Raw genomic sequence first — 26965 nt, forward strand, 5'->3', positions numbered from 1 at the left:
CATTCATCCTGCAGTTTTCTCCTTCAGAACACAGAATCAGTTCAATCCATTGCTGCCATCTGTGTATCTGAAAAGCATTTCTCTGGCTTCTGGCGGGGCGGGGGATGAGGGTTGCCTTCCTGTTTGCTGAGAGGAAACCAGAACCCCAAGGGACAGGGTTGGAATTCATCTTCCTTTGTTCCAGAGCTCTTGGCTCTGTCTCTGGACCTTCTGTGCTTTGGGACTTGGTTTTGCTGGACCACAAATGTTTGGGTTTTGTTCTAAGGGTTTGGTTTTTCTTTTTGTTTTTTAATGGAAGGGAGGAAGATGGGAGAGAGAAAGAAACTTGGAATAATCCTCTCCCCAGAAAAACTAAGGTCTTCTGAGCTTGTTTCCCCCATCCATTTCCTCATCTCCTTTTTTCTTTCATGATTTTTTTATGACTACCTCCTTCTAAATATCTGTATTTTCTTGCTATCTCTGTCTCTTGCTCCATCTTCTTCCCCTTTGTCTCTTAGAGTGGAGAGTTAGAGACCTCTGGTTTTCTTTGTTCTGTGCAGGTTAAGACACTGTGGTTTCCAGTGCAGGGAACTTGAGAAGCTGTGTCTAAAGCTGGGCAACTGCAGCCATCTTGAGTGAGTGTATTTATCTTTGCCAGGCCACAATCTCCCCAGGGCCAGAGGAAGAGCCATACCAACAATGGCAGATCTGTCAAGTTGAGGAGCGGAAAGCTACCATGTTCCTTTGGGCTCTCTTTCTCATGGATCACTGATTTTTTTTAAGTCACCCAATCCCAAGCCATCTTGCCTCAGCTGCCCCCATCAGTGATGAGCCAAAGCTTCTGATCCCTTTAGTCTCTTACCAGACCTCTGCTATAACTGAAAATAGGCTTACCATGAGAGGTCAAGCAACCTTGGCACTAAATCCAACCACACCACTAGTACCCAGTGTAACACAGGACAAATCGCTTAACTCAAAAGTCTGTTTCCTCAATTATTAAATGGAGATAATAAATCCAATCTTGCCTACCTCCTAAGACCAAATAAGATAATGTTTCTGAATGGGCTTTTGAAGTTAAAAGGACTAGGCAGGTGTGATAGATTATTTTTAATTAACCTGTCAGCCAGTCTGCCAAGGAGAAACAACAAACATTCTCAGCACCTTTCCCCTACTCTCTCCCATCACTGTCACTACATGGCAATTCCCAAATATCTGTGATGTTACTTTTTGGCAAGGGGCAGCTAGCCAAGTGTAAAAGTGAGCAGAAGGCTGGGGTTTTCTTTTCAAGATTCAGATCCAGAAACATTGAACTTATCAATATGTGGAATTTAAGCTATGAACAATGTTCCTCAAAGATGGACTTTAGAAACTAGGACAGAGGGAAGTTCCCTGCCCCTTGGCTTCTATTCCCACATAACAGTCTTTATTCAGGAAAAAAAAACAACAACTTTCATTTTGATTCACCCACCCCCTCTCCTAGCTTATCCAACAACCGGTTGGGCAACAAAGGCATTGAGAAATTGATTCAGCTCCTTCCAAGCCTGAGATCCTTGCAATTCCTGACGTAAGTGATGGGACTGGATTTTGGCTGTCAGTGGGGTAAAGTGTTTTACTACAGCATGAGGAAAGGAGTTAAGCTATCTTGGCCTCAGATCCTGGCTTTGTAACAGACTCCTCTGCTCAGGATCCACTGGAGGTAGGGCAGGGGGAATCCCTTTAGGAAGCCTCCTTGTTATTCTCTGCTTTTAGTGGCAAATAAAGTCGTATAATTAAAAGACATGGTTTTACTAACTGTGTGATCTTCAGCAAGTTATTTTGCTAAGCCTCCATTTCCTCATCTATCAAATGGGAATAATAATATGTGTACTGCCTGCCTTCCAGGATTTTAGGGTTTTTTTTTTTTTTTGAGGACTAATACTGTATTATACTGGTATTGTAATTATATATGTAATATATCATTAATATATGTAAAAATTTTGTAACCATAAAGCATATTTGAATATGATCTATTATTTCTCTTTCCATAGATAGATATAGATTTATTTATCTATCTAATATATATATATATATATATTTACACACACACATACACATATGTATATCAATATAAATCCATATAGAAAGGAGAAGGGAAAGAGAGAAAAAGGAAGAGAGAGAGAGAGAAAAAGGGATTCTAACTTGTGATTTTATTGGGATGTGGAATAGAAAACATAGAAACTCCACCAATGCAAATCAGCAATTGATCTGCAATTAATAGTGTTAAAAAAAATAGAGGCAAAGTCTTTAGCTATAGTCTAGCTAGAGTCACACAACTAATATGTAAATCAGCTGCAAGGTAAACCCAGGTCTTCCTGACTCTGTATCTGGACCTACTGCATCATGCTGCCTTTATTCTAATATCATAGATATTAGATAATAGATAATATCAAAGATAAATAATAAGTATCAATACTTATTATTGATTTATACTATTTTTATCTTCTACTACAATGTGAATTAATCTATATAATGTGCATTATATATAATTACAATATTAGTCATCCGTGACTAATGGTTTTATGGGTTTGGGTTTCAATTTGCTTCAGTAGAGAGAGTTACAAATTGATGACATCTTGGATCCATTGAAGGGTTGAAGAAGCCGAGCTAACCTTGGTGGTAGAATCTAACCAACTTCTGTTGGGTAATATGATTGGACACAGTGACAGAATCTCCGTAATAAGATTCTGTCTTAGATAACATTGGTCCAGGACCTAATAAATCTCAGGCTCATTGATTTAGAAATGGAAAGGTCCTTAGAGGTAAGAATATCTTCTTCCCTGAAGGAGGTTCTTCCTTGCTGTTAAGTCCTGATGATCAATCAATAAATATTACTAAACACTAAATCTGTGCCACACGCTATGCTAAAGCACTGAAAAGCTCCCAGTTTAATAGGGGAGACAACATGCAAAAAACTCTTCAAACAAGATATGGAATGAATCAGGAATGATGAATAGGATGGTGACATCAGCATTAAGGGGGAGAAGAAAAAGGATTCTTGCCAAAGGTAAATTTTTATCTGGGACTTGAAGGAAACCAGAAAAGACAGAGGGCAAAGATGAAGAGGGAGAATATTCCAAACATGAGAAGCAATCAGTGAAAATGCCAGAAATCTAGAGATGCAGTGGCTTGTGATGAAGGAAGTCCTCCCTAACCTCAGGAAGTCACCAGGTGTGAAAATAGCAATGGGGAAGGAGAGTTCCTTAGAGGAAGCCTTAGGATGTAATGGAACAGTACTGTTCTGATGGTCTAGAAATCTGGGTTCTTATATCTGATTCTGCTAATGACTTACTTTGTGATAGTAGACAAGTTTTCTCCTTTTTTGCTCCCCAATTTGGCCATTTTTAAAACTGGCCCTGGAGAACAGATCAGGAAAATCATCTTTAGCCTTTCAATAGAAAGATACTCGACTGCAGATGCAGAATGCTGCATTCAGTGCTAGATAATCTCATTGGGTTGGGTGGTTTTGTTCACTTAATAGTTTTTCTCTCTTTTAATGAGGAGCTTATCAGTAAAACTTTTTATTTTAAAAAAGTAACAAGGAAATGAGTCAGCTAGCCTAAATGATCTCACAGGCCCTTTCTTCTCTGACAATCCATGAGATTTTTTTTCTGATCTCTATAAAATATCTTTTCCCTTAATATGCCAAAAATAATATGTCTTGGACAGGCCTGATTTAATGGTCTCCTTCTCCTTAATGTTTCTCCAGCTTGAATGATAATAGGGTATCCTTGAAAGCTGTGTTCTGCTTAGCTTCAACCTTCTCTGACCTGGAGTGGGTCCATGAAGTAGATATCAGGTGAGTTTAGTTTTCTGTCTTTTCCCAGACCCACTTGTATTTGGGATCCTTTGATGATAGTAATCTTAGAAGACAATAGGGGAATTCAGATTCCCCAGATATCACATAGAACAGAACTTGATCAGTTCTCACTCATTCACTTTGTGGATTATCTGTGGCAGTTTAATCCAGCCTGTTTATACTCAGGGAATGCACACTAATGCTCATATTAACCTGAACTGATATAAATTAGGAAAGGAAGCTTGCAGACAAAAAGAACTGTGACTTAGATAAATAGAAGTTCATTTTGGATTATTCATGGTTTTTAATTACATTGTCTAGATGCACACTCTATTGTGGATAATGGAGTACTAGGTTTACATTTTATAAAGGATATTAGCAGGGTGACAAGCACCATCATAATGATATGATGGTTTGGCCTCTAAAAAGTGAAAAAATAGCATGGTTTAATGGAATTAGAGGACTTGGTTCTTATTTCAGGTGTCACATCTTCCTCTGTGACTTTGATCACGTCACTTTCCCTCCTTGGTTCCAATTTCATCAAAGGTCCCTTCCATTTCTAGATTCCAGAATTCACATTGCTTTGGTTTTCCCTAAATATAAACCAAATATGAATTATAAGATATAATTATATTCTTCCATTTTTAAGAGACAATTTTTTGATGTCTGAGGGGAAGAGTTCTCTGGCCTTTCCAAGAGTCCCTCTTTTCCATCTATTTTTACTTGTGTATCTCTTTTCTACTCTTAGATTCAATTTTGTATCATAGTTTTAATTTTATGTCACCTGTTTTATCGTCACCTGCTACCCAACTACACAAAATACAAGGACGAAGTCTTATCTAAATTTATCATTTTTATTTATTTGTTTGTTTTAATTTATTTTATTTTATTTTTATTTATTTATCTAAATTTAACATTTTCCCCAGTGCCAAGTACATAGTAGGTACTTAAATAATGTTTAATTGAATTCTAGTTTGGGAAGACAACAATCTATCCATGTGAGATTCCTTGAGAGAACAAGGTAAGAGCAAAAGTTATCACTGCTGACCCCTCCACAGACAGACAGACAGACAGACACACACACACACCACATGATCGGTAAATTGACCCATAGTGTGCATTCTACTTGCACACATAGCAAGAAATTTTATCATCTGAGATGCCTAAAGGCAGATTTCTGTTATTCTGACAGGACTAATATCTAATAAAGTAATCATGAATGCTGGGGGACTTCACCATTATAGGACTCTGGGGTTGTCAGAATATCTTTATGCACTGTTCTCTTAGGAATGGAGAGAGAGCTATGATGACCAGAAAGAGAAAAGTTAAATTTCTTTCTCATGGGGCTTACTTTGGCAAATGATAGTGATCTGTATGGATAAGTTCATTCCCCATTTAAATTCTGATTATAACTACTGTATTATATTATTGTAACTAATTATAAGCACCTCAGAAGCAGAGAGTAGTAAGTTCACTGAAAAAACTTCATTATCTTTGCCCCAAACTGCTAATAGTAACTTGTTTCTCAGTGTTTCCTTTCCCAGCCAGGTGCTTTATAAATCTTAGAGAGAAAGAGCTAGAATACTTTAAAATTAAAAGTGAACCCAAATGAAGCCCACTGTAATTCTTTATCAGTATATCCCAATTTTCTTGGCACACACCATATAACAAGTTGTTTTTGTACTTGCCTGATATGCTCAGTTTAACAGACACATATCAAAGAATGGGAGATGACACTGAGTTATGGGGAAACAGAGCTGCCTTCTTCCAGGAGTGGTGTGTGCAAAACCGGATGCAGGCCATGACACTGGAGACCTTCAAAGATGCAAGAGATAGGGATTTGGCCATGGGGCAACCCTCGAACAGGGGGAAATGATGCAGATGCCAAAAGTCTTGGTTGGTAGAGAGAGGGAGGAGCTGTTGCCTAATTGCCTTCCCCGACACTGTAGGGACTGGCCTGATGTAAGGACAGCTGCTGTCTCTGTCTTCACATTACCTAGTTGTGTGATTATAAGTCAGTCTCTGAACCCTGTTTACCCACCTGTAAAGTGAAAGATTGAACTAAAAGGTCTCTGGAATCTCTTCCAGTTATAACATTCCACGTCCTGTGCTCTAGGATCCCTTCCAGCTCTGATGAGCTAGAGTTCTTAGTTGGTTAGAACTTGGACAGGGGTTCTTAGAAAGTGTTTTCCTCTTTCCAAGGAAACGAAGTGTCTCTGAAGAGTGGACAAAGCAGAAGACTCAGCAGGAATCTCTAGAATGGGGTGCACAGTTTCCCAAGAGCTTTTGGTACAGTCCCTTTACCTCCCCCTTGATTTTTTCCTTTGTTGAAAGAGACTAAAAGGGAACCCAGGAACTTCTTATACTCCAAGTGGAGCTTTGCTTAGTGGACATAAGAAGGCAGTTAGGTGACACAATGAATAGAATGCTGAACTTGGAGTCAGGGAGAAGAGTTCAGAGACTAACCATGTGATGATGGAAAAGTCACTTAACCTCTCAGCTTGTTTCCTCATCTGTAAAGTGAGGGGGTGGGCTTGATGGTTTTCAGTACCCTTTTCATTTCTAAATTAATGAATCCATGATAAGTAGAGGTCTTTCTAGGGGACAGGAAGTTTTGGGGATAAGTGGGTTTGAAGGAGAAATGTTTGCAGAGTAACAGACTGCGCCCAATGGGAGGAGCCTGTCAGGGTGAGCACCGTAATGAGATGAAGCAGCAGAGGGTATCTGGGACAACAGCTGGCACTAGTGCAAGCCTGACCCTGCTGTTTTAACTTCAGTCTCAGAGAGTGTCAATTGGAACCACCAGTCTTAGAGAAGCTGATCCAGATTCTGAAGACATGCCAGGGACTACTAGAGATCAAGTGAGTAGAAGAATAAATGCCTTCCTCAGGCTTCCTTAACCCTGCCTTTCTCCTGAAGCTCAGAAATGCTGATTCCTGGGTGGGGTGCCAAATAGTCATGCACTTGGCCAGTCCCACAGATTTGGGGGAGGGCAAGGAAGTACCTGCTGAACTCCAATCTATTCAACACTATCCAACAGACATCATGGCCAACACAACCACTTTCTCTAAGCCTCCTGATTCAAAGTCTTATGCTGGAAAGGAACCTCTGGATGGTCCAGCCCTACCTGGGCATCATCTTACTCACACCTTTTATTTTCTTGGAAGATGCTGAGTGAATATATTGTCTTCCCATCAGCAAAAGATTTATTACTAGTATTAACTTGTGGAGAGCAATCCACACAGGACCAATTAGTAAAACACCTCTTATGTCCCAGGTTATATGCTAGAGATGTAATAAGTGCCGGAGATAATAATACAAAAAGGGAAACAATCCTTGCCTTCAAAAAGCTTATATCTAACAGGGGAGAAAACATGAGTGTACTTCAATAAATATACACAGAAAGCATACAAAAGACATATAAGGTAACTTGGGAGGAAGAGCACTAATAACTGTTGGGATCTGGAAGCCTTCATGTGGAAAGAGATGGATATTTGAGCCAAGTTTTGAAGAAAACCAGGGATTCTAAGAAGCAGAGGTGAGGAGGGAATTCAAAGAATGGGGAATAGACAAAGGCACCAAAGTGTAGAGATATCATATATAAGGAACAAGTCCCCTATAGTTGAAATATAAAAGACATGAAATTTGTCTGTTGTTGAATTTCAGGAGCTACTGACCTAACATTGAACATCTTCACCCAGGGCTACACCATGATCTCCACCAGTGTTGTCCCTTAGAGTCTTTTTTCTTTGGCGCGTTCTCTGATTCATTCCATTATGAAGAAAAATCTGTCCTATGAATTCTATTTTAAGATCCTGCTAAGCCAATCTTGTCCAAATGGGTTGCCCTCCCCTCCTGGAAAATAATATATTTCCATTCTAAGAAAGACCTTCAAAACTCAAGTCCATGGGTGAATGGGAAAAATTATAGGTCCTATAGAAAGTCAACAGGGAAGATGATTTTGGGCAAGGGAAGGGCTATTTGGTGCCTCTCCAATGATACCAGGTCAGGGCACATTTAGATTTGGCCTATCCTTTTTGCTCCAGTCCTATCCCAACAGCCAAGGAAAAGAGAGAGATAGTCCACTAGCCTGAAACCATCTTTAAATAAGATTTCTCCAAGCACTTTCTCAGGGAAATCACAAAATTTCTTTTGTATACAAACAGCTATCATCCTGCCATTCCCAGAGACACATTTATAACTTCAGCCAGAATTCCTGTTATTATATGAACAAAACACTGGGTTGCTAAGGGGTACAATTATACATAGCACCAGATCTGAAGTCAGAAATACTCATCTTTCTGAATTAAAATCTGTTCTCAGTCTCTTACTAGTTGTGTGACCCTGGGAAAGTTACTTAGCCCTCTTTGCCTCAGTTTCCTCATCTGTTAAATGAACCAGAGAAGGAAATGGAAAACTACTCCAGTATCTTTGCCAAGAAAACCATAAATGGGGTCATAAAGAGTCAGACTTAACTGAAATATCTGAACAATAACAAAAAAATTGGACTGTGTTCTGCAAAAACACCTGTTGAAAGAGACTCAGGTAAAGAATAGTCATGTGCTGATTACCTCACAGTCTTAGAGGAATTGGGTTTAGCCTTGGCCACCAATTAATCTTATTCTAAAAGTAATTGTTCTGTCAACTAAAAGGATATAGAGAAGAAAAACGTTTCTGCCTTAGATTAATTTCTATCTTCCTGCTTTTTATGAATAAATTAATAGTATCTATTAAGCACTGATATATGCAAAGCACTGGGCCAAGCTCTGGGAAGATGAATTAAAAAGTAAAGTAGTCCCTACTCTCAAGGAGCTCATATTCTAATGGGGAAAGACTACTTATATGCAAGGTTTCAGCAAATTATATAATAATGCCTTTACTCTAATGTCATTTCCATACATAACAGATATAGATGTATAGATATGACTTGTCTACATCTATTTATAAACTTCTGGAACTGAACCATTTGACAGTGCCAAGGACTTTGGTGGCAAGAACTTTTTATTCTGGGTCTTCAACAGAAGTGAATGTAGCATATGTAAGAGCAATTGCCAGACCACATCTTCTCAGAAGTTACAGGTACTAGAGGGAAACATTAATGTTACCAAAGTTCTTGAGTTCAGGGTCCTGAGCTATCTCTATCAGTGTCTAAGAAGAGATGATGGTTAGTAGTGGTGGCCTGACCTGCCTGGCACATTCTGGGTGGCTACTCTCTTCACCACACCCAAATCACTGTGGAACTTAGCCATGGCTTCTCCTGACAGAGCAAAGTAGTTTCTTGGAATCTTATTCCCTTTTGAATTTAGAGGACTAAAAAACACTTTCTGCAGGCCATAGTCTTCTTCAAGGCTCATTTCCCTATCTTATATTTACCCCCTTACACTTAAAAAACCCAATTTTGTTTGGTTTGTTCCTAACCTACTTAAGAGCTGTCCTTCACAGTAATCTCCTTGAAAGGTTAAATATTTATCCTAAAGGTAATGCTACCATTTCTCAGAACAGTCTGGGAACACCCCATTGAAAATTATCTTCTTAGAATCACAGATTTGCAGCTGGAAGGGTCCTCAGGAGGGTTGCTACAGTCCTGAGAGATTAAATGCTTTGGATAAAATCTTCAGAAGCAGCTGATGAATTAGATGATGCTAATGTCTTTATCATACCATTTGATTTTTCAGCCAAGAAGTTTACTCTATGGGTGGCTCACCTTATTCACCAGACATGACTCTCATTGACTTTTCTCCCTTTCAAAAAAGAAAAATCAAATCCATCTTCAAATGATGAAGATTTACTGTAGCAGGATTGTTAATTGCAGAGAGAGAAATTTGGGTTCATTGCAAGAGAAAACTTCCTATCAATTAAATTCATTCAAAGGCAGTTTCCCTCACTGGAAGTCTTCAAGTACATGTTGGATGATTAATTGTTGAAGGGAGACCAGAGGGCATTCTTGTTTAATTACAGCTTACACTAGAGGGCTTCTGATATCTCTTCCAACTCCAATATTCTGTGATTTCTAATACTGAGATTCAAATTAGGATAACTTATGTCTTGTAGAAGGTCTCTAGAAAGAATCAAATAGGAGGCAAACACATCTGACTAAGGATTTTTTATCTCACTTCCTTTCTCTGTCTTCTACCTAGTGACTAAGATCATCTATCTTAAGGCAAAAAAGACTCTGAACAGGTCATTTCTCTGCTCAAATACTTTCAATGGCTATCCCATTGTCACTGTATCCAAGACAAAATACACACTCAGCCTGGAATTTAAGGCATCCTACAATCTGGCTTTCCAGTCTTTTTTGATACTGTCTCCTTCATGAACTCTGTGTTCCAAATTAAACTGTTAGTTGTTCCCCGTCACACATTTTTATGGAGTCACACAAGCTGTTCCCCTTTTCTGGAATACTCCATATCTTCATCTCTTCCTCTCAGAAGCCTTGTCTTCCTTCAAGTCTCAGTTTAGGTATCACTTCCTCCATAAAAAATGTCCCTGATCACCCTTTATCCCTCTTCCCTTAGTTTAATATTAAGGGGTGTGTGTGTGTGTGTGTGTGTGTGAGAGAGAGAGAGAGAGAGAGAGAGAGAGAGAGAGAGACAGAGAGAGAGAGACAGAGAGAGAGAGAGAGAGAGAGAGAGAGAGAGAGAGAGAGAGAGAGAGAGGTGTTGTGTCCTTAGAATAATCTAAGTTCCTCAAAGGCAAATGCCACCACTTTTAAGATTTATATACTTCAGCACCTAGGACAGTTGCCTCGCCAGCAGGCATTTAATAACTGTTGATTTGAATTTTCCAGGTGTGACACTGTGCTAATCATCCCACTTCCTTGCCCTCTTATGTCAAAAACAATCCTTATAATCTAACTGCTGCTAAATTTTTCCTTCCATAGATTCTCCCATGTTACCATGAATGATCAGAGCATTGGGATGCTACTGAACCACTTACCCCAGTTCCACAATCTGAACCTGGTGCAGTAAGTTTTTTAGATTTTTCTTTTCTCTGATTCCGTGGAACCTTTCTTGGCAAAGCCATATGACATACTATCTCTTTAATAATTCCTATTTTCAAAAGGTAAAGGCAAGGGACCATGTGTTCTCATTCTGGTTCTACTACTTACTTACTTTATTACTGTAGGTGAGTCAATTTATGGGCAAGTCATTTTCCCTTTCTAGGCCTAAATTTCCTAATCTTTAAAATACAGATGACAATGGACAGAGCACTGGCCCTGGAATCAGAAGGATTCTGAATTAGAAGGAATCAGAAGGCCAGTTCAAAACGGGCCTCAGACACTTAATACGTACTAGCTATGTGACTCAGGGCAAGTCACTTAACCCCTAATTGTTTCACACACAAAAAAGAAAAACAGATGATTATCCTTGTACTGCTTCCTTCACAGGGTTGTTAGGAGGGAAAAAATGAGGACTTTGGGACTTAAAAGAGATATGCAAATATGAAGTATCGTTATTATTATCATCTCTAAGGTTATTGAAAAAACAAATTTAATATTGAACCTGGAACAGGAAAGATCTAGAGAATAGAGTCTTCCAAATACATTGTATTTCAGACAGGATTTGTAAAGATCGAAATTAGGCCTGTACAAAGAAAATGTTTCTGAGCAGTGGCCTCATTTGTATTTATAGCTCTGTTTTCCAATTTCAGATTGGACTTGTTCAAATGAAAAGACTTTTAAAAAATATTTTCTGCAGGGCTGAGGGATGGGTATAGTGTTAGAGGAGAAAAATATAGATAACATCCCCCTACCCAGCTGATCTGGAAAAATATGACAGGAAATTAAACTATTATGATAATGATAAAAAAATAATAATCCTCTTGATTTCTATAGAGCCTTTTTTTCTGAGAATCCCAAAGAGTTGTCACATTTCTAGCTTCTTTTAGTCAAATTTCTCTCTGGCAGGAAAGGGAAGAGGTTGGCTAACAATAAACTAGAGTATACTTGTAAAGAAGTCAAGAACACCTGCTTTGTCCCTGAGTGAGCTAATTGACTTTGCTTTATTTTATGAGCACAGACTATCCTCTTAACCTTACTTGGCTTTTCTTTTTTTCTTTTGACAAGGCAGTTGGAATTAAGTGACTTGACCAGAGTCACTAGGAAGTGTTAAGTGTCTGAGACAAATTTGAATTCAGGTCATCCTGACTCCACGGCCAGTGCCCCATCTACTGTACCAGTTAGCTGCCTTTTCTAGTTGGCTTTTTCACATATGGAAAGCCAACCAAAAGAATATGAATGAATAATGAGAACTTTTACTTTGGAGTTAGAAGGCCTAGGTTCAAATCCTACCTTTGGTATATCTGTATAACTTTGAGCAAGCTACCTAATCTTCCTTGGCCTGGATTGACTCTAGATCTAGGAGCTGATGATAGAGCAATTTGCCATTAGAAAGTAATGCAAGAATAATTTTCCTCATTTGGTTTGATGAAGAACTGAGGACAATTCTGTGAAGCAAGAATGGTAGGTATTTGGAAATCTACTGTGCTGATGAGGAAATTGAGGTTCAGAGAAATGAAAGGTAAAACTACTTGCTTATAGTCACCCAGCTAGTAAGTGATAGAATTGGGACCAGAACTAAGTTCTACTAAATCTCCCAAGTCCAAGTATTCTTTTTAATTCACCAGGAAATATATTTTTAAAATTTTTAACATTTATTTTTAAAATTGTGAGTTTCAAATTCTCTCCCTCCTCTCCTCTTCCTTCTCTCTGGAAGGACAAGCAATTTGATATAGGTTACATATTTCCACATTAGTCATGTTATAAAACACAAATAAAAAAATCATGAAAAAATAGAAAGTGAAAAATAGTATGCTTTGATTTGCAATCAGACTATATCAGTTCTTTCTTTGGAGGTGGATAGCATTTTTCATGATGAGTTCTTTGAAACTGTCTCAGATCATTGTATTGCTAAGAATAAGAATAGCTAACAGCATTACATTATTGCTATTGCAGTGTACAATGTTCTACTGGTTCTGTTCACTTCACTTTGCATCAGTGTGTGTCAATCTTCTCAGGTTTTCCTGAAATCAGCCTGCTCATCATTTCTTTTTTAAATTTTTATTTATTTAATTTTTTCCCCAGTTACATTCAAAACAAATTTTTTTTGACATTTGTTTCTAAATTTTTTGAGTTCTAGATTTTCTCTCTTACCCCCACCCACAACTAAGAAACCACTTATGAAGTTATTCAAAACATTTCTATAAAAATCAAGTTGTGAAAAAAAATCTCCCACCCTAATGAAAATAAAAACTCTCAAGAAAAATTAAGCCTGAGAGAGAGAGAGAGAGACAGAGACAGAGACAGAGAGAGAGAATGCTTCAGTCTGTATTCAGGTACAATTAGTTCCTTTTCTGGGTATGATAGGATTTTTTTTATCATGAGTAGTCATGGATGATAATACTACTGAGAATAGCAAAGTCATTTATAACTGGTCATCCTGGAACATTACTATTACTTTGTATAGACTACATTTCACTTTGCTTGAGTTCATGGAGGACTTTCTAGGTTTTTTTTTTCTTCCTGAGAGCATCCTGCTCATCATTTCCCATAGAATAATAATATTCCATCATAAACATACATCACAGTTTATTGAGCCATTCTCCAGTTGATGGGCATTCCCTCAATTTCCAATTTTTTTGCTCTGAGAAGAGAGCTGCTATGAATATTTTTTGTGTCTATAAGTCATTTTCTTTTTTTTTTTTAATTTCAAATCTCTTGGTATTCATGCCAAGTATTGGTGTTATTAGGTCAAAGGATATGCATGAATTTATAGCCCTTTGGGCACAGATTGTATCTTTTGATCATTTATCAATTGGGACAATGATTCTTATATTTATTTATAGTTCCCCCTATATTTGAGAAATAAGGCCTTATCAGAGAAACTTGCTTCAAAATTCTTTTTACATTTACTATTGCTAACTGTATCCCTCCTCCCCATTTATTCTCCCTCTCCTTTTACCCTGTCCCTCCCCAAAAGTGTTTTGGTACTGACCACTCCCTTCTCCAATATGCCCGCTCTTTTATCACCTCCTCTCCATTCCTATATCCTATTGCCCTCCTATTTTCCTACAGGGTAAGATAGGTTCCTATACCCCTAATGAGTATGTATGTTATTTCCTCTTTGAGCCAATTCTGATGAGAGTAAGGTTCACTCTCTCACCCTCTCCTTGAGTCTTTGGATTTATCAAATGCTAGATTACTGTGGTCATTTACTACTGTGAATTGTATACCTAGTCTATTTCACTGATCTACCACTCTGTTTCTTAAACAATACCAGATTGTTTTGATAATTACCACTTTGTACTACAGTTTGAAATTCTGATATTGTTAGGCCATCTTCCTCATGAAACCTCTTGCACCCAGAGTCTCCCTACCAGCAGTAAGTGGAGTCAGTAGTGCCATCTTTGGGGATGAAAGATGCCACATTACAAACTAGATGAGGAAATTCCTGAGCTCTGACTTCCTTCTTAGTGACAGATTTCTCTTTGCCTTCATTCTCTACAGATTCAGCCAAACCACTTTGTCTCTAAATAGTGTTTTCTCGCTGGCCAGTGCCATTAGCCTATGTGAACAAATTCAAAAGATGGAAGTCAGGTATGTGATCATCCCAGATATATCCCATGGGAATAACAAATCCTCCGAAGTGAGGTTTGAGGGTTTTTATGCATCACTCGTCTAAATCAGGGTACCCTTGTAGGCTTAAGAGAGAACGTGAGACCTGCTCTGTGGACCCTTTCCCCAAGATGAGAGACCATCTTCCTACACCCTGCATCCCAGATTATCCATCCCTGTGCCTAGTCCCTTAAGAAGATTGTTTCTACCCCCCTGAGCATTCTGAGGTCTGGTTTTGGCAAGGAGAGCTAGAGGAGGAATCCTAATCTGTGCTTAAATATATTTCAGGTCCCTGAAGTATGCCTGTCTGTACTTTACTCCTGGCAAGAGGAAAGGAGTGTCCTGTGGGTAAGACAACCCTGACATGTCCATGGAGCCTCAGTCTTTATTAGGCCTACTTTATTAGTACTGGAAATTCAAATACCCAGCATAGGGCAACTAGCTATCAAGGGAATAAAATATGCTATTGATTGTGAGATAACAATGCCAACCATAATGCAAGAAGGTGAAGTTTCTATCAGTAGGACACTTGTTTTGAGTTGTGTCCATCAGTAGTGACAATTTTTCACCAAACCACCCAAATTTCCTCTTCTAGCCATCTCCTTGGGACCAAAGGTCTGCATTTGTGAGATGGTCAAGCTACATTAGGAGCTTAACTTATAACTGTAGAATAGCCAAGCTACTGAGTGAGCTACTTGGGGACCAAACCCACAATCCCGGTCACTTTGACACCAACTTGTGGACCCTCTGAGCTAATCCATTCTATCTCTTAAAGAGATTATGGAGCCTCACAAAGTCATGAGTTGGTGGTCCCTAGTGCATATTTTTATTTCTTGGGAATCTTCAGTCATCCTAATAATGCTTCCCTGAAGATGTATGGGGCTAACTTTAGCTGCCAACCAGCCCTTAGGTTGATATTTAGGAGTTTCCCAAAGATTTTTGAGGTGGTACCCATGTTGCTAGTCTGAGGCAGCATTCTCAAGTAGCTAGATGGTACCATGGATGGAATGCTGGACCTGGAATTAAGAAGATTTGAGTTCAAATGTGACCTCAAATACTTCCTACCTATATGACTCTGAGTAAGCCACTTAACCATTGTCTCTCAGTCTCCTTGTCTGTGAAATGGGAATAATAATATCCCCCACTTCTCATGGTTGTTATGAGGATCAAATGAATAATATTTGTAAAGTGCATTGCAAACTTTGAAGCACTATGTAGATGTTAGCTATTGATGGTGTTGTTGTATCATTATTATCTGGATAAAGCAATCTGGCAGAGGAATGGTACATTTGTGGATTCAGAAAATAGAGGTCACAATCATCGACTTTCCTGCTGCTGCAGTTATCTCCTATCTCTTCTTCCTCTATAGGCTCACAGATTGTTGCATCAACCAAATGGATATGAAGCAACTGTGTTGTATACTAGGGCAGTGCAAAGATCTGAGTCACCTTAAGTAAGTTGGAACTGGGAGAAATTTAAGGAAGATTTAACTGAATGGGCAAAGGAGCTTTCCTAGGTGCTAGTGGGACAAAGATAAAAATAATTCTTGCCCTCAAAAAGATTAATAGATACAATAGACAGACAAAAAATATAGTAGGAGGTAAATTGAGGAAGGAAAGGGTGTGAGTAACTTGAGGAGAGGGTTCAGAGAGAACTTCATGGAGAAGACATCTGAATTGAGCCTTAAAGATAGGCAAGATTTACACTCTTGATATTATTGTTTGCTTGCATTTTTGTTTTTCTTCCCAGGTTATTTTTACCTTCTTTCTAAATCCGATTTTTCTTGTGTAGCAAGACAACTGTATAAATATATTATATATATATATATGTATATATACACACACATATATTGTATTTAACATATACTTTCTAACATATTTAACATGTATGGGACTACCTGCCATCTAGGGGAGAGGGTGGAGGGAAGGAGGGGAAAAATTGGAACAGAAGTTTTTGCAAGGGTCAATGTTGAAAAATTACCCATGCATATGTTTTGTATATAAAAAGCTATTTAAAAAAGATGGGCAAGGATTCTGGGAGGCAGAAATTAGGCAATGGAAGACAGCATATGTGAATACACAGAAGAGGAAGATAAAAGTATTAAGGGAATATCACTGCACATTCTCATCATGGGTCTGTGTTAGGAACCATCTGGGCTTGGTCTTCTTCCACATAGCACTCTGGGACATTGCATATTTTGTTTCTTCGTCTGTTCTACTAGAAGGCAAATCCATATCTATTAATTTTCTGTAACTCCTAAGGGTTGTGTTATTTGTGTATGTTTATTAAAGGAAAGGACGGAGGATGCTGATGGTAGTGATGCTGATAATGAGCCACCAATAGGTGATCTGTAACCTAGTCCTTTTACATTTTGTGCAGTTTGTCAGGAAACTTGCTGGGTGATGAAGGACTCAAATATCTTCTGGAGCATTTACCTCAGATGAATCTCTCTGGCTCACTTAAGTAAGAAAGCAACTATCCTATAGGATTGGGGGGCAAAGAAGGAAGAAAGGGAGGGAAGTGGTTGAAATTGGTGAGAACAAAAGGAGACCATCAACTGAAGGCATTTGGGCAATCTTTAGATAGAAACTTCAAGGTTTTTGAACCAAGAACCTAACTCAAGACAAGAAAGTAAAGAGAACAAAAAAAACCCTCTGCTATAAAAATGGGAAGAATATAAAGACAGGTATCACTCTGGTATCTCTTCAAAAAGAATTGAGGTCCTGTCCTTTCCCTATCCTGTTCCTCCTACTCACTGTGTAAGAAAAAGAATCCTTCCTAGATTCTAAGGAGATAAGACATTGGCCATTGACAGTCTCATTCCTATTATTCATCCCATCCAAGCAGTCCCTTTGTTGTGAAATTGACTGTCCATAATCATGGCTAGGAAGGGAAGTATGGAGCATTAATATTCACAAATAACTCAAAAATCTCACTTTAATCTATATCATTTCTTACCTTGAGCTGTGAGACTAAAATTATAGTTAACCATTTACATGTCTCATCTGAGTCACCTTGGTTTCAAGCCATGTATTTAGATTGTGGCTAGCTAAGAAGAGGGGGAAAACAACTATCTATAGTCAATAAATAGTAGTCTTTTTTCCCCAAAAGTTAACTAGTATTTATATGGATTGAACCTAAGACCTTGTCCTCATTGACACTATGCTCCAACTCACCAATCTAATTGACTCCTAGTAAACTAATAATGATGTGATCCCAATGGAAGACCAGCCCCCTTCCTTCCTAAAAGTGGGTGTTTTGGGGCACAAAAGTGATCCAAAGGCATGCAACTGGATTCAAAAAGTTCAATGACTAGAGTGCCAGATTTGAAGCTGTAAAAATCTAGGTTCAAATCCTACATTTGACACTTACTAGCTATGTCCATAAGCAAGTCATTTAACCTCTTAGACCTTCAGTTTTCTCATCTGTAAAATGGGGATAATAGCTGTAGTACCTTTCTCATGTGGTTGTTTTGGGGCTCAAATAAGATTGTGCACATAAAGAACTTTACAAACTTTAAAGCACTATATAAATGCCAGTTATTGTTATTATGGCAATGATAGATGAGGAAGAGCTCAGAGACTATCATTCTTGATCTCAAGAATAGAGTAGGGGTTGTGAAGAAGAGACAGAGGGAAAGTTCTCCTTGGATGTACTCCTTACAATATCATCCAAGGGTCTCAGTCACACAGTTCCAATCCCTTTTCCCTCCTTTCTACTTCAGCCTAAGCCACAATGGCATCTCTGAGGAGGGTGCTCTGCTCTTCACTGTTGCTCTCGGCACCTGCAGACAGGCCCATGAGGTCTCAGTAAGGTGAGTGACTCACCCTCCAGTTTCACTTTTCCCACTATTAGAACTTGAAGGCCTCCTCCATCCAGGGGAAAAGGGGAAGATCAACATCTACTTACCACTTTATCCCAGTCTTTGGGGCACTGATGTTCTGGGAGTTCTGAGAGGACCATTGAGCTCCACATTTTGGCTCTAACATTTACTTATTATGTGACCCTTGACAAATGCTTTCCCTTCTTTGAAATTCCATTTTACCATGTATACAATGAGAGGGTGGACTAGATGATCTCAAAGATCTGAGGTCCTATGGTTCACCTTGATTCTGCCATCTCAATCCCTTGTTCCAGGGGTCAGGGCTTCTTAGGTATTATTTCTATCCTATACTCACTCACTTCTCTTTGTACAGCCTGAATCTAGAGCAGAAACTTCTGATACACTTCACAGAACACCAAGAGCCCAGAAAAACTCTGAGGTAATGCCAGATTGGGGTGGAGGTGGGGGGCAGAGAGGGGAAGGGAAATTAGAACTCTCTCCTTTGCTGATTAATCCCTTTCCTTTCTACCAAGCATGTCACACTTTCCTCAAAATCCTGGCAAAACAAGAGCACTGTATTTAGAGCCAGAAAAGCTGGGTTCAAATCTCAGTACTGCCATCTGCCATCTGGTAGATCACCATCTAGGTGATCTTAAGCAATTTTCTTCCCCTTTCTGAGTCTCATTTTCTTCCTCTGTAAGATAAGAGTTAGATTCCATACCCCTTCATGACCTCAAGGTCCCCACTAGCTCCAGTCTATGATTCTGTACTTTCTTTTAGGAAACCTTCCCAGACTGTTACTCTATATCTTGTATCATCTATTTCATTGTCCTTTGTTGCTTCAGTCCTTGTGCATACTTCAAACCATTTTCATTTCAGCATTTAAAAAAAAAGTTTTATTGATGTATTTTGTTTTCACATTTCATATAACTACAGATTATTCCTACTTCATGTAAAGTCTCTTATAACAAAATAAAACAGCTAAGTAAAACTAGTAATAATATAGTAATCTCATCTACTAATACAAACAACAGCTCACATCTGTAAGCAACTCTCTACTTCTTGATTTAAAAAATGATTAACAAAAATGTATTTCTTTCCTCCCACTCCCCCACCCTTTGGATAGGAAAGGAACATAAATTTCTCATAACAAATATATATATTGTGTATAAAAAGATTTTCTTATTCTACACCCTAAATCCATCATCTCTCTGTAATGGCATTTTGTAGCATCATGAATGGTCATCATATTGATCATAGTAATTTTAACTTTTTGATATGCTTGTCGTGTCAGCCTTTCTGTGTCTCTTCCATTAGATCAGGAATTTTTAATTTTTATGCCATGGATTTTTTAGTAGTCTGGTGAAATCTAAGGATCCCTTCTCAAAATGTTTTTAAAGGCATAAACAACAGAAAATAACAAAGGAAGTCAATTACAATAAAATATGTTTGTTAAAATTGTCAAAATTTAAGTTCTCAGATCTCAAGTTAGGTATCTGCATTCCCCTAGAGCAAAAATCAACTTGTTTCCTGCCTTCTTCATCCCGAGTTCCAATGGTACTTCAATTCTTTATCGTCAGTGAACTTTCTATCCAGTGCTAACTCATTCTCAGGCTGCTGAGTCAGTCTCTCTGATAAATCTGACCATGACCTACCCCCACCTCCCTCCTTTTCTCCTCTCAGGCTAACCGGATTCAACCTCCAGCAGGAGCAAATCAAAAAGTTGGCCACCCTGGTGGGACAAGTGCCAAAGCTGAATGATCTCATGTATGTAGCCAAGTCTTGCCTTGGGCCAGGCAAAGGGGGATGGAGGGGGGAGAAGGAAGGAAGAGCTCCCAGTCAGGAAGCTTCCACAGGCTCCGAACACATCAGTGATACCTTAAAGGCATGGGCTCTGTCCTGTTTCATCTTTGTTTTATTAGTAACTCATTCTAGGCCCTGCACATAGTAGACGCTGAATAAATATTTGTCAAATTGGATTAGATTTATGCTAGACTGTGGAGTGTGCCTGGCAATGTGGTATAGAAAGGAGAACTCTGACCTGGGAGTCAGGACTCTTAAGCACTAGTCTGGGCTCTGCAGCTGACACCCTTCTGGGAGCAGAAGCTTTAGAACTGGAAGGGAACTAGGAAATCACTTAGTCTACATCCCTCACTTTCCAGAGGAGGAAGAGAAGGCAGTCAGAGTGATACACAAGCTCTGTCCCTGTAAGCCTGGACCTTTGAGGGATCTGTTCCTTCCCCAGAATGCAGCCTGAGGTCTGGTCCTGACAGATTTCCCAAAAGGGTGCTAGATTTGGAGTCAGAGAATCTTGGTTTGTATTTTGGCTCTGTCATTAGATGTGTGTCTTTGGGTAATTTTAACCTCTCTCAGCTTCAGTTTCCTCATTTGTAAAATGAAAAGGTTGGATTAAATGACCTTTAAAGTCCCTTTCAGCTCTAAAGTTATGATTCATGAGATTCAGAAAGGGAAAAGGACTTGCCTGTAGTCACAGAGGTAATAAGTAGGAGAGCTGGGATTTAAGCCAGCATCCCCAGAACCCCACATATTCTTCCTAAGGGGTAGCTATGTTAATACAGTCAGGGTAATGCCACCATAGAATGGTCCAGAATGTCATCCACCTGCCCTCAGTATCAGCTGAGTGACTGAAATCTTTGCATCTCCAGAGATTGTACCATCATTGGCCAAAGTATTCAATCCTAGAATTAAATCTTAATGTTTCTGCCACTAAGTGAAAAAAAATTAGCGTGACTCTTATAATTTCTGAGCCTCAGTTCCTCCCCTGTAAAACTGGGATAATAATTCCTGCAATGCCTACCACACAGGATTGCTTTAAGAATAAAATGGTATTATATGTGATCATATATGAAAGAACAGTATCGGTAAAAAACTATAGCAGTATCCATATATGGGGTGTTGTCATTATTGTTATTTTGTGATAATACCTCATGATAATATCCCATATGATGGCACTGAAGGGTCAGGCAAGAGATGTCTTAAAGAGATGGATTGGTACTCTCTCCACTATTTCCCATCCATCTTTCTATTGTCTAACAACCAGAATTCCTTCTGGGATTCTGTCTTGCCCTGGGATCAGATCTAACTAATCAAAGAAGAAAAACCACTGCCTCAGTATCCCCCTCCCTGCTCAGTTCCCTTTGGGCGATTCTGGCTTCCTGCGGCAGTCCTTATTATTTCCATGGGAAGAATTTGTTCTGTTTTCTTCAACCTCTATGATCAGCCTGGGTTTGGACTTCATTCCAGAAATTTCTGTTCCTAGATTGGCCACTAACACAATGTCACTAGCAGGGTTGCAACTTCTCCTGAATTCAGTGAGGATGCCATCAGGGATCCTGAGGATCAGGTATGTGTGCACACAGAATTAGTCAAGTTTGAGAAACTCTTTGATATATGGCAGAGGTGGGATCTGAGAAATGGAAGCTCATAACTTGTTTTACAGTGTCCAGAAGTTTTTTCAGAGGTATCTGGAGTTGTTGGGGCTTTTATTGATGCACCTAGAATAGTTTTTTTGAACAATGTACAACCTCCTTTAACTAATCTATTGCCATCTCTATCCCAAAGAACTGATTCTCAGATTTCTGTGCTCTGTGATCTAGATCCAGGGAAAATGGACTGAGGACAAAAAAAAAAAGGAATTAAAAAAAAGGAGTGTCTCTTGTTGGTTCTCTGAAATCTGTATCTGTTTCTCATTGCAGTGTTGAAGAGCCATGGGTGACCAGGACCAGTGTTACCACCTTGCTGGAGGCAAGTGTTCAGGCTTCAGGCAACATCACCAAGATAAGGTAAGAAAGCCAGGAAGACACCTGGGGATCCATGGTTCCAAAGTCAGACCCCGGCATATATACAGGGCTAATTCCTGTCAATTTGGGGAATGGTTTCATGAATTACAGGGTCTTAGAGATGGTACAGTGGAAAGAATGCTGGATTTAAAGCCAGAGAATTGTTTCTGGGCAGTTAAGTAGTACCGAGATGAAATGTTGAGTCAGGAAGACTCATCTTCCTGAGTTCAAATCTGGTCCCAGACACCCTGTACAGGTCACTAAACCCTGATTGCCTCAGTTTTCTCTTTTATAAAATAAGCTGAAGAAGGAAAGAATAAAACCAATGTCTCTGCTAAGAACACTCAAATGGGGTCAAAGAAGAGTCACACCCTCCTGAAATGATTCAACAACTGATCTTGGAAAGTCATTGTTTCCTCATTTGTAAAATGAGGGGATTAGACTAGAGAATGACCAAGGCCCCTTCCATCTCTGGTTCTAGTTCTTCCCTTTGGGGGACAGGGAGGGACTGGGGACAAAAAAAATACTGGGAATATATATATATATATATATGATCCAGAACAACTCTTTACCCTCTTGCAGGCATAATTATCAAAGAAGAAAATAGCCTGATTTGTGATGGAATTTGAAATTTTTATGTATAAAAATTTTTTTCTTTTCTTTTTTTTTCCTGTTTTTTTATTATAATAACTTTTTATTGACAGAACCCATGCCAGGATAATTTTTTTACAACATTATCCCTTGCACTCACTTCTGTTCCGATTTTTCCCTCCCACCCTTCACCCCCTCCGCTAGATGGCAAGCAGTCCTATATATGTTAAATATGTCGTAGTATATCCTAGATACAATGTATGTGTGTAGAACCAAACAGTTTTCTTGTTGTTTAAAAATTTTTCATTTGAATTTTTGATCTCTCGAAATAAAGAGTAGACAGGAAATTCTAGTGAAAAAAACATTGACCTTGAAGTCAGGAAACCTGGAAATGAGATCCAGGTCTACAATTTACTAGCTTTGTTATCCTGGGCAAGTCATTTTCCTTTGAGCTAGAAGATCTTGAAAATCCCTTCCAGCTCTGTAACACAGGGCTACTTAGAGGTCATCTAGTCCTTGATATATTCTTACTGACATCACAGCAAAATTTATAGATTATTCAGAAAAACCTGGGTTTCACTTGTGTCCTCAAAACTTAATAGCTGTGTGACCTTGGACAAGTCCCTTAATCAGTCTGGGCCTCAGTTCCTCATCTCTAAAATAAGAAGAGTTAGACTTCTAATCACTAAGTTCCCTTCCAGCTTAAAATCTATGATCCTATGATAATGTAACTGTAAAGGTCCAGGCAGGAAGCTCTCTTCTCTCTATCTTTTCAGCTGCCTCCAATTACAACATTCCCTCCCTTAGATATAACCCTCTTCCTTTTCCTAGCATATGCAGACAACAATCTCTCCTCCAGATTGAAGAGACATTTCCCCAGAAGACGGGGAATTTTGCAGCTGACACTTTAAGGTAAGTTCCAGTGCTCAACTGGGTCTTCTGTGTCCCAGGTTGTTGTTGATTGTGTAGAGCTAGTGGGGTGGATAGAACTAGGCCCAAATGTTAAACAAATTCTCCAGAGCCAATTCCACCGTTAATTTCATCCCACAAGACTCAATAGAAATTCCTCTTGTCCCATGATAGAGATATAAATTGGTTACTCTGTTAATCCTGATAAATCAATATTAAGTTGATATACCATGGCATTATTAAGTACCATGTTTCAGAGTTATACAGATATGTTTTTCCATGGGCAGAGCTAATAGCCATTTTACCCATATCCAGTTGATTCTCTTGATCCATGAGGTCTCTGTGTTATTTTCTCCACATTTCTCTTTTCCCACCAAGTAGACAATTGCATGAACTGATGAGGTGGCAGCCTAAAGAACAGAATTATAAATCAAGAAACTCAAGAAACAATTATTTAATTGGCTATTCTGTGCAGAGCTCTAGGTTAGATTCTGGAGAAAATACAAAATTTAAATGAGCCTCTATTCTTATAGTACTTATAGTCTTGTAGGTACATATAACATAAACACAATAGTTATAAATACAAACACCAACAAGAGCTGTGTGAAGTTTAGAAGAAAAAGTTCCCAAATCAGCAGTTTCATTTAATAACACAAGAGAGATCTATCATACAGAAATTCAGATAAACTTTTCCTGAAGCTGCTTGTATCTTCCCCCTGGGTCATAGTCCCATGAGAAACAGAATTTCATACTCTTTCTAAATTTATCCCCCTTCACTTTCTCATCCCTACTACCCTTCTTTTTTCTCTTTCTCTTTCTCTCTTCCTCCTCTTCCTTCACCTTTTGCCCTTCCTCTTCCTCCTCCCTCTCTTCCTTTTCTCTTTTTCCTTCTTTTTTTCTTCTTTTTCCTCTTCCTTCACCTTCTCCTCCCCTTCTTTCTTCTTTTCCTCTTTCTCTTCCTCCTCCTCCTCCTCTTCCAGTTTTTCTTCCTTTTTCCTTTTCTTCCTTCTCCCCTTCTTCCTTCTTCTCCTTTCTCTTCTCCTTTTCTTCTTCTTCTATCTCCCTTTTCTCCTCTTTCTCTTCCTTCTTCTCTTCTTTTTCCTTCTGCCTAATGCTCATTTTCTTCTTTCTCTTATACTTTCTACTGTTCCTTTTCCTCCTTAGCTGGAAGAGCAGTGGCAATCATAGCAAGATCCTTTTGCTAATAAGCACAAAAGCTTTGACCTGTTCCACTTTGGGCCATTTTGCCCTTCCTTAGGTAGCCTAGGGCTCCCCTTCTCTGTTGTTCCCCTCCACTCCCAGTCCCAGTAGCTCACCACATTGGTGAAAGATTTAGTGTGAATACCTGATTGGCTTGAAGTCTACAGCAGCCCAGAACTGCTGAGTTCCAACTGTCCATCAGCATCAGCCTCCCCAGAGCGGAGTTGGACACTGTGGCCCCTCTCAATTTCAAAAGAAATTCCACGAAAGGAGGGGGATTGCATTGGTAATGACAGAACAAAAATAATTAACCAATTTGGTAACCACAATTAAAATTTTGTTCATGTTGGGAGTTTCACTTCTAACATCCTATTTGTAAATACCTAACTTGATATGTCCTTAACATGTCCTGAAGCCTGACCAATACCTCTGATATCTGAGGCAACTTTAAGAACTCTTACCTAGGTCACACTGGGCTGGTCTGCAATAAAATTGCAATAAAAAAATACCTAACTTAACATGACAACTGGAATCTACCATCACCAGCTACCCTGAACTTTATGCCAAAAACCACTAAACCAGGGATCCTTAATCTTTTTTGTGTCTTGTCCCCTCTGGCAAGTGGCAAAGCCTATGGACTCCTACTGAGAATTATATTTTTAATGTATAAAATGCATAGAGAAGCAAAGGAAACTAGTTACTTTGAAATACAATTATTAAATTTTTTTTTAAAGTTCATTGACCCCTTTTAAATATTCTAGCCCTCCCTATAAGATTAATATCAGCCAAATCCTTAAGGAATCTGGGACTTTCCTGAATTCACATAAGAACCCTTCCTTTGGAGGGCTTTCTATAAATCACCTCCTCTAGGAAGTGACAATTTCTTAAAATTAAGAAAATCTGGAGAGGCATAAGCTGGTAGACCTGATGCAAAAGAAATGTAAGCTTTTTGAGGAGGACTATCATTTTGTCTTTGTACACCTAACACCTAGCACATAGTTGGTATGTTGTGTAATTTAACTGGATTTCTTTTGCCCCAATTTCATTGCAGACCGATCCAGTGTGACCAAGGAGCCAGCCTGACTTTTCCATATGATCTGTCCCAGTGTGACCAAGGAGACAACCAGACCCTTGTCCTCAGGCAGATGGTTGAAAAGTACATGAGACTACAGGAGCTTAGGTGAGTATATCTCTGAAGCTCAGCCCCCACTTATCTCTCTGTAAAAATCATGGTCTAAGTGACCAGGGGTCTTAGGATAAGCTCCAAATGTCCCTCCTTGATATTGCCTCCGATATCAGAGCTATTGGTCAGGTTTAAGTAGATCCACGTGGTCTGTTTCATATGCCAAGGTAGATGGGACAATGATAACTGACAACAGAAAAGGCTGAACCGCTAAAATCTCATTTTGCTTCTGAGTTTGGTTTGGCTTTTTTTTGGGGGGGGAAGGGGGAGGGTGCATTGGTAATGACAGAACAAAAATGAGGAGCTAGGAAGTGTCCACCTAATTGACCTTGATGAATTTGCTCTCTGATCCAAATAAAGTCATTGTTAGTGATATCTGCAAGGTCATAGAAGAAAAATAAAAGGTTTTTTGTTAAATGAAAAAAAAAATTTAAGATCATGGTAAATGAGAAAGGTTCTGTAAAAAGGCATTTCCATGAATAAGAAGGAACAGGATCTGCAAACTACATAGGCTTCTGAACTTTAATTTCTGGGAAAATTCTAGAATGAATCATTTAAGAGATGGTCAAAGAATATCTATCAAAGGAAGCAGTGATCATAAAGAGCCAGCATGGCTTCCTCAAGGACAGGTCATGACTGTAGACTAACTTCATATCCTCTTATACAGGGTTACTAAATTAGCAAATCAAGATACTGCTATAGGTGTAGTTTGCTTAGATTCTTGGTAGCTAAATGATGTAGTGGAGAGAGCACTGGGCTTGGAATCAGGAACACTGCTCTTCCTGAGTTCAAATCTGGCCTCAGACATTTACTTTCTGTGTGACCCTGGTCACTTAATCTAGTTTGCCTTGGTTTCCTCATCTGACATGAGAGGGAGAAAGAAATGGCAAAGTACTCTGGCATCTGCCAAGAAAACCTCAAATGGGGTCCCAAAGAGTTGGACAAGACTTAGATTTTAGCAAACTATTTACCATATTATCTTGTGGGAAAATGAACCAGATGGTAAAAACAATTAGATGGATTTGGAACTAGT

At 38.9% G+C, this 26965-nt stretch overlaps 1 protein-coding gene across 2 annotated transcripts in view; it reads left to right on the plus strand.

Annotated features, from left to right (window-relative positions):
* NLRC5 (NLR family CARD domain containing 5) overlaps positions 1 to 26965 on the plus strand; it is a 99699-nt gene that overhangs the window by 59383 nt on the left and 13351 nt on the right. For both annotated transcript variants that reach the window (XM_023494215.2, XM_012553827.3), the window contains 18 exons: positions 540 to 614; positions 1460 to 1543; positions 3725 to 3814; positions 4788 to 4835; positions 6017 to 6103; positions 6592 to 6675; positions 10695 to 10778; positions 14319 to 14408; positions 14715 to 14774; positions 15796 to 15879; positions 16806 to 16889; positions 18151 to 18240; positions 18623 to 18688; positions 19933 to 20016; positions 21530 to 21613; positions 21966 to 22052; positions 23472 to 23552; positions 25801 to 25929. In XM_023494215.2, the coding sequence (XP_023349983.1) occupies positions 540 to 614; positions 1460 to 1543; positions 3725 to 3814; positions 4788 to 4835; positions 6017 to 6103; positions 6592 to 6675; positions 10695 to 10778; positions 14319 to 14408; positions 14715 to 14774; positions 15796 to 15879; positions 16806 to 16889; positions 18151 to 18240; positions 18623 to 18688; positions 19933 to 20016; positions 21530 to 21613; positions 21966 to 22052; positions 23472 to 23552; positions 25801 to 25929 (1491 nt within the window). The remainder of the gene's footprint in view (positions 1 to 539; positions 615 to 1459; positions 1544 to 3724; positions 3815 to 4787; positions 4836 to 6016; positions 6104 to 6591; positions 6676 to 10694; positions 10779 to 14318; positions 14409 to 14714; positions 14775 to 15795; positions 15880 to 16805; positions 16890 to 18150; positions 18241 to 18622; positions 18689 to 19932; positions 20017 to 21529; positions 21614 to 21965; positions 22053 to 23471; positions 23553 to 25800; positions 25930 to 26965) is intronic.

The sequence above is a fragment of the Sarcophilus harrisii genome, chromosome 2 (genome assembly GCF_902635505.1).
Source record: "Sarcophilus harrisii chromosome 2, mSarHar1.11, whole genome shotgun sequence".
NCBI lineage: Eukaryota > Metazoa > Chordata > Mammalia > Dasyuromorphia > Dasyuridae > Sarcophilus > Sarcophilus harrisii.